The sequence below is a fragment of the Mus caroli genome, unplaced genomic scaffold (genome assembly GCF_978045245.1).
Source record: "Mus caroli unplaced genomic scaffold, Mus_caroli_1 scaffold_13, whole genome shotgun sequence".
Lineage (NCBI taxonomy): Eukaryota > Metazoa > Chordata > Mammalia > Rodentia > Muridae > Mus > Mus caroli.
This window is the reverse complement of record NW_028227268.1, coordinates 107,017,904-107,025,114: the sequence shown is the minus strand read 5'-3', so window position 1 is coordinate 107,025,114 and position 7,211 is coordinate 107,017,904. Positions and strand designations below refer to the sequence as shown.

Here is a 7,211-nt window from a genome sequence, read left to right as displayed (position 1 = left end):
GATATTTAATCTCCAGCTATGAGAGCGGGTATTTGGGTGATTGGGTCACACAGGGTCCTCCCTACCTGAGGGATTATGGCAACTATTAAAGCCTCTTCATACAGCTCCTTGTCCTTCAGCATCCTAGGCCACTCTTTGAAGCCCTGAGAACATGTTCCCAGCATCCCCTGAACCTGCAGGCACTGCCACACTTGGATTTCATGGCTCTCAGGATGTGAAAAAGCAATCCTCTCCCTACAAATTACTCAGCTTCGAGTTATGGCAGTCCAAACAATCTAAGGCAGAAAAGCATCTGAATTTACAATGTTTCAGCAATTATTGTAATTTTTTCCTTCAAACCAAAAAACCTCAAGGGAATAAAAAAAAAAAAAAACTAGTTTCATCTTTTACTAAAATTTGATAAATGTCTGTTATGGAAAAAGTGTTTATTTTGAAATTATTTTAATTGAGAAGTAGAAAACCTCATAGGACGGAGGAAGAAACAAACACCACACAGCATCCAGGCAATGCTTTACTTCATGCCCTTGTCCCCCCTCTGGCTCACTCGTCCCATGATGAGAAGGACTCAGCCACCCCTGCAAGAGAAAGAAAAGCAGTCACGTTTAAGCATATCATTTGAAATGCAACATGCTGTGATTTTATGAAATCAAACACATTTTCAAGAGAACACCACCTAACTTTATCCCACAACAGTATAAAAGAATAACACTAAATTAAAATCTGAGTTAAAAAGGTCCTTGATGATGGGTGGCTTCTGGGGCAAGTATATTTTAACACTCATACGCTTTTAAGAAATGTCATTTTGAAACAGTCTGACATGTCCTTCTAAACATAACAAAATGCATTAATTACACATGAAGTTTTCAACTTTACGTGACATGCAAGTAAGAAACCAGTTTAAAAGAGAGAAAAAGATGACACCTCTCTCCTCAGCCAGCAGATCATCAGGGAGATCCACAAATACAGTTTCAGCACAGTGAAAACAAACATCTCTACAGAAGACCACCTACATTTAAAAGCATAGCACTATATGCTTCCTCTGAATTACAGCATGGTGCACACTAATTTTCACAATTGTAAAACAAAACCAAAAAGACAAAAATCACCCCCAAAAAATCATGAGGAAAAAAAAAGGGGGGGAATCTCAAGTCAATCTAGTGAGGAGTTTGTGGGTATATTTCTCTTTCCATCTTCTTTGATTTACTTTATTTCAAGCACCTAAAAAAATTTCTTTCAGTTCTACAGTTACCGTGCTGTGACATGGAAAGTGTTTTCTGTCACCCTACCACCACTAAAACCCTGTTTTATTTGGCTTTCACTATGAGAAAAAACAAAATATTAAATGGTAGATAAATTGTAAAACAACGAAAGTGTTTTAAGTACAGGAAACGTTTTCCAAGTAGCTGGCATCCAACATGTTTCCTATGTTGCTCTAGCACCTGGGAGCCACTCCGGTTATTCATCCTCTCGGCACCTGTTTCTTCCTGAGGATTAAATGAGTTGACTCACATTCAACATTAACAGAATAAGTTCTCAGCAAAGGCTGGCTATTATCATCATCTACATCTTTATTAGAAAAGGATAAAGAATTCAAGTCATTTAGTTAATTCAACTAATATTTATCCAGTGTTCTAAACACCCACATACCAATCTCTCTCTCTTTCTCTTCTCTCCTCTTCCCCAGCCCCCGTATGTGTGAGTGTCTCTGTTTGTGTGTCTGTGTGTGTATCAAGATCAGACCCTCACCAGATAGGGTACACACTATTGGAACTTGCATTTCAGTTTCTAAAACAATGAAAAATAAATTTCTATTATCTCCAAATTACCCTGTTATAGCAGCTCAAAGACTACGGCAGAAGAGCATCTGATATACAATATTCACCAGTTCATTTTCCTATAAACCACAATATTCAGTGTCATAAAGAAAAAAAAATCATTATTTTGTATTATTAGAATTTGATCACCTGGAAAATGTTTATTTTGAAATATAGTTTAGAAATAAAACAATCTGGGGGAAGGGTGGCAAAAACAGAAAAACACAACGTGTACATGCAGATAACAGCGGCCTCCAAATTCACAATCTTAAGGTAGCAGACACACACATCAAAGTGCTACCCAAGTACACTCAAGTCTGTGAAGAAAGATAAAGTATCTGCCAAGTAAGTGAATGCTTGGAGGAAAAACTACTGTGTCCAAAACAAAGAAAGAAACCAAAGACTTATTTTGTTGTTCTGGAGGACAAAATGAAGGACATCATCTCGGAAAACAAACTCTGTCATTAAAAAACCTTGATAAAATTAAGCTGCCTGGTTGTGGCTGTGCTGTGAGGCAAGAGGAGCCCAAACACCTGCACTACTGCACTTCTTTCCCACTGAGAAGGCAACTGGTCAGAAATCTCTTTAAGACTCCACAACTCCAAAGCTAGCACTTCTCATCAGTAACACAAATGAGGTTTCTCAATGGACAGAAGATTCAATGGCTCACTTCCCTCGGCTTTCCTGTTGTTCTGGTTTGGTTTGATGCATGGTCTCCTGTGACCTTGCACTTGGAGCCATCTTCCTGCTCCTAACTCTCTACCCTAAAGCTAGAGCACCTTGGGCACATATCAAGGATGCCCATCCTAACTCTACAACTCTTTACTATTCAAACTATCACTATGTGTTACTTTTGTTTAAACACATCTAACCATATGGATTTAGCCACACGCCATGCAAAAAACAACTCTACCCGTACTAGTGATAAAATATCTAATACTGAAGAGACATAAGGAGTTTTTTAAAGTAGATTTGAACTTTACCACCCATAAAGTCAGTATTATTAATTCAAAATGGGAGAGGAGATTGATACATTATAACTACAAAATTATAGACTATAGAAGAAATGAGAGTGCTGGCTCGGATGTTACAAGCACACTCTTGCAGAGGACAGGGATTCAGTTCCTAGCTTCCACTCGAGGCAGCTCACTTCAGAAGTAATCTGTAACATAACCCAAATAAGAACTACCGTCCTCTCACACAATGGGTAATCAAATAACCCAGGGCTATGTTGGTTACTAAACAACAAAGAAAGATGCAGGCAATCTGCTGTCAGATTTCTACTACAATAGTGATGTTCAGAAGATGCAGGCAATCTGCTCTGTCAGATTGCTACTACAATAATGATGCTTAGAAGAAGCACTGGCTCTCTGCACCTTACAGAATCAACAAGATACAAGAAGCACAGGACTTGTCATGTGTCTGCTCTGTCACTGAGGAGTTGACAGTGCTACACTGTGCCTTTAATTTTAAAGTAAATTCGTATTAAAGTATACTAAAAAGCTTACATGGTTCCTATAACAATGGTATTAGATACAAAGCCTTTTAAAGGTATTAGTAGATACACAACAGCAGTACAACATCATGGGTCATGTCTGTACATTAATAGAATAGATTAATTTCCAACTGAAATGGTTTCATTTGCAGTCATTGCTAGACAGTCTATTTTATAAAGTGACTTACACAATAATGTTATTAATGGGTATATGGATCAGTTTCACGAAGAAGCCAATGAATCCCATGATAGCAAATCCTATAGCTGTAGCCATGGCAATCTTCTGGAATTCTGAATTTAAAACACAAAGTTTGCAATTAGCTTCTGTCAGTCATAGAAAGTATGAAGAGCTATCAGTAATATTAATAAAGATACCAGCATACAGATTAGTAGACGCATCATTTTAAAAACAAAGACAAAGTTAGAGTACTAATAATATAAATGTTGACTTATAGGTTTTTAAATCCCATACTATGTTGATATGTAGAGGGAACAGAAACAGAAATGAGTTCATCAATAAACACCATGAGTATTTATTATTCTCAGTGACAAAAACACAAAAAGAAAAAGAGAAAAAAGGATTGAGGTCAACCTAAGTAGTGCTTCACAGTATTTTTTAAAACTGCAACATTGATTATAACAATAACACTATAGCTTTTGGGTATATTATAGACAACTAATTGTCTTTAGTTCCATGGTAAAATAAAAGATAAGAACTAAAAATTCACATTAAGGAGAGCAGTTTTACAGAAAGATTTCAACTCTGGTATATTCCAGTCCTATTCTATCTCTCCTAAAGATGCATTCTCTCATCACCTCACCTAGTTCAACTAGTATGAGATACCAGATTGCCTCATTCTCTTCCTTCATACCTCCACCAGAATTAAGATGCTTACTGTAATGATTGGACGGCCTTCCCTGATAGATCCCAGCTGTGTGAGAATAAGAGCCAGTATCTATTATTTTATTTACATAGTCAATGTGTGCTGGCTAGTTTTAAATCAACTTGACATAAGCTAGTCATTTGAGAGAAGAAACCCAACTGAAAAAATGCCTAACATCCAGCTGTAGCCAGACAAGCCTGTAGGGCATTTTCTCAATTCAGGATTGTTGAGAGAGGACCCAGCCCATCGTGGTATGCCCCAGGGCTGGTGGCCCTGGGTTCGATAAGAAAGTAGGCTGAACAAACCATGAGGAGCAAGCAAATAAACAGCATTCCTCCATGGCCTCTGCATCAGCTCCTGCCTCTAGGTTCCTGTCCAGCTTCAGTTCCTCCCTTGGCTTCCTTCAGTGGACCGTGATTCAAGATACATAAGCCAAATAAACCCATTCACCCCCAGCCTTTGGTCATGGTTGTTCATCACAGAGAACTAACCCTAAGAGAGTATGTTACTCTATTATAAGAGTCTGCCTTAAATTCTAACCCAAACAATTCATAAATTAAAGTAGACAAATCTAGCACACCTATGAAGCTTTGACATAAGAAAGTATCGCTACTTTCTAGGGTATAATAACTATTGCATTAACTTCATGTTGAGGTTTTATTGACTCGAGTGCAGAGCAGGGAAGCTGACAAAGTTTTCACACACTAGAAATATGGAAGGCACTACACTACAACTAACTTAAATATGGCATGTATGATAAGGCCTGAATAATCTCATATCATAAAGAAAAGCTTTAAACAGCTTGCTAAGAAGGTCACAAAGACAGGGCCACGCTAGTGACAGCAGTGCAATGCTCCTTTGAACAGTGTGCTAAGCAAGCACTCCATCACTGAGCTGACTTCCAGCCCTGCAGAGATTTAGTTTTATCTCACTCTCAAGACCAAGATAGTATTACCTTTTCGGTCGGGTTTGGTGCATCTTTTAACCAGCCGAATTGAGTCCTTTACAAACTGCCGACTGGGCTCTACAAACTGCATTACCTGATCCATGTTTGTCTGTTTAAAAAATAAAAGCAAAAACAACATTCTCAGTAGTATTTCCTCACATATTAGGACTTATTGAGTTATACACAGAAGTAGCACAGTCCTGAATTCAATCCATAAAGAAAAAAGCAACTTTCCAAGCCTAAACTTAGAGTGGTTTTATCATATACAAGAAAGCATGTGACTCAAACAAGCAAGCACTGATCTTACCAATGTTGTTATCCTCACTGGCAAAGGATCATACACTCATTAAAGGATTCTCTCATTACAAGATTAAGCAACAACAGACCCCTTTCCTACCAACTACAGTCATCTAACTATTTCGACTAAGAAACCAAAAAATAGTTAGGCTTAATACTTAATACTAATTTCTAACGTTCAAACTATTGAAAACTTAGGATCTACTACAAGTTCCAACTATGGTGTAACAAGAGCCTAAAATGGAGGCAAAAGTACACTCCTATCAAGTTGCTGGAAGTCATGCCCATATAATATATTTATGTAAAAGTAGATTTCTTGGGATGGACAGACAGATGAATATTCCAAACAACAAAAGTTGGCATGATTCAGATTCTGCAAAGCCTTCAGCTAAATGTTTACGTTTGAACATTTTGAGGTTCTTTTGAAACTCTATTAAGAATGCTTTTCAATTATACGACTCTGAGAGCCACTGGGAACGGAGCCACAGTATTTGTACTCCATTTCCAGGTCTTAGAAGTCAGGTGATGATTATGCTCTCTAGCTAGAAAATAGAAGCCCTGCTGGGTCCCTGTTTTCTTATCTAAGCCGTGAACAGTGGACAAATAGCTGAACCACTTAAGGTACACACTAAGAAATCAATTCACAGCCTGAAAGCAAAGGGATGCCTGTTTTCTCGGTGTTTCATTTTGCTGTTCTTCAAATCCAACAGCCCTAAAACCACTAGACCAACCACTGCCCTCGCTGTTAAAGGAGAGCACGAGTCCACTAAGACTTCTTGATGCTGACTACTGATCAAACACTTTTACTTTAAATTTCGACACCTGAACACAACTTCACAAGAGGTTCAAAGCATCAGGCTCTGGAAGCCACAGGAGACTATGAGTTCACCAACAGTGTGAGGATGTTCAGGCAGGGGATGTTCAGGGAGAAGGCTGAACCCTACTTAGATCCAGACGCTAAGCTCTGAGTTCGTGAACTTTTGGAAACCCTCCTCTAAGGAGGTCTTGACTGGATAATTCCATCTGAGGCCACGTAGGTAGAACCTGTGCCTGGATTTTGCCCTGTTCATAAATGAATGGCTCTCTGTCCACCTGTCTGTCCATCAGCGACCCGGCTCAGCCAACTTGTCCACAGTTCTGCAGCTTCCAGGTCCAGCTCCTGGCCTCCAGGCTTATCAAGGGCGTTCTCGTGACCCCAGCCCGTGGCCCCTTCGCCGCCCCTTTCCCCGGGGGTTCCTTTGATTTCCACGACCCCCAGGCCCGCTCATCTCGCGCCCACTTAGATCCCGGTCCCAATCGTCCCACCGGACGCTCGTACCTCCAGTTTCTTCACCTCCCCTGGTCCCTCCGTGTCCCTGGCCTCCCATCCCGCGGCCCCTTTGTGCCATGAACCCTAGACCAGCTTTCCCCTACCTACCACTCATGAGAAAATCCTTACTTACTGGATGGCGGATTGAGAGCGTAGAGACACGTAGCTTAGGAGAGAACTGAGCCCAACGGAACCGGAAGCTGGCAACCCACAGCCCGCCCATTCCTCCTTTCAATTGGCTCTTCACGCAGAGACGTCACTACGCCGGCGCAGTGCTACGTGTGTTTCTCCCGGCTTTCCGAGCAGAAGCAGACTTGAGCGATTCGGGTCTCCTGCTGAACGGGCGGGCGGTGTGGGATCTTGATTCCCGATTGTTCACCCCCCGGTCTCAGGCGCAGCCTCTCCAGCAGCCTCAACGTAAATCCACGAAGTGTCGCTAGTTAATGAGTGTCTGCGCTACAACTCT

General features: G+C 40.5%; 1 protein-coding gene across 3 annotated transcripts; it reads right to left on the bottom strand.

Moving 5' to 3' along the window:
* Positions 1-408: 408 nt before the first annotated feature.
* Positions 409-6,968, bottom strand: Sec61g (SEC61 translocon subunit gamma). Of its 3 annotated transcripts, none has more exons than XM_021177631.2 (4): positions 6,879-6,968; positions 5,149-5,248; positions 3,498-3,600; positions 409-575 (listed from the first exon to the last, which is right to left on the bottom strand). In XM_021177631.2, exons 1-4 carry the CDS (start codon positions 6,966-6,968, stop codon positions 566-568), a joined length of 303 nt encoding a protein of 100 aa, XP_021033290.1. In that variant the 3' UTR covers positions 409-565. The 3 variants fall into 3 exon arrangements, with proteins under 3 accessions (XP_021033290.1, XP_021033291.1, XP_085685228.1); XM_021177632.3 differs by having other exon boundaries at positions 6,854-6,928; XM_085829102.1 differs by lacking the exon at positions 409-575 and having other exon boundaries at positions 3,494-3,600.
* Between the last annotated feature and the right edge of the window lie 243 nt (positions 6,969-7,211).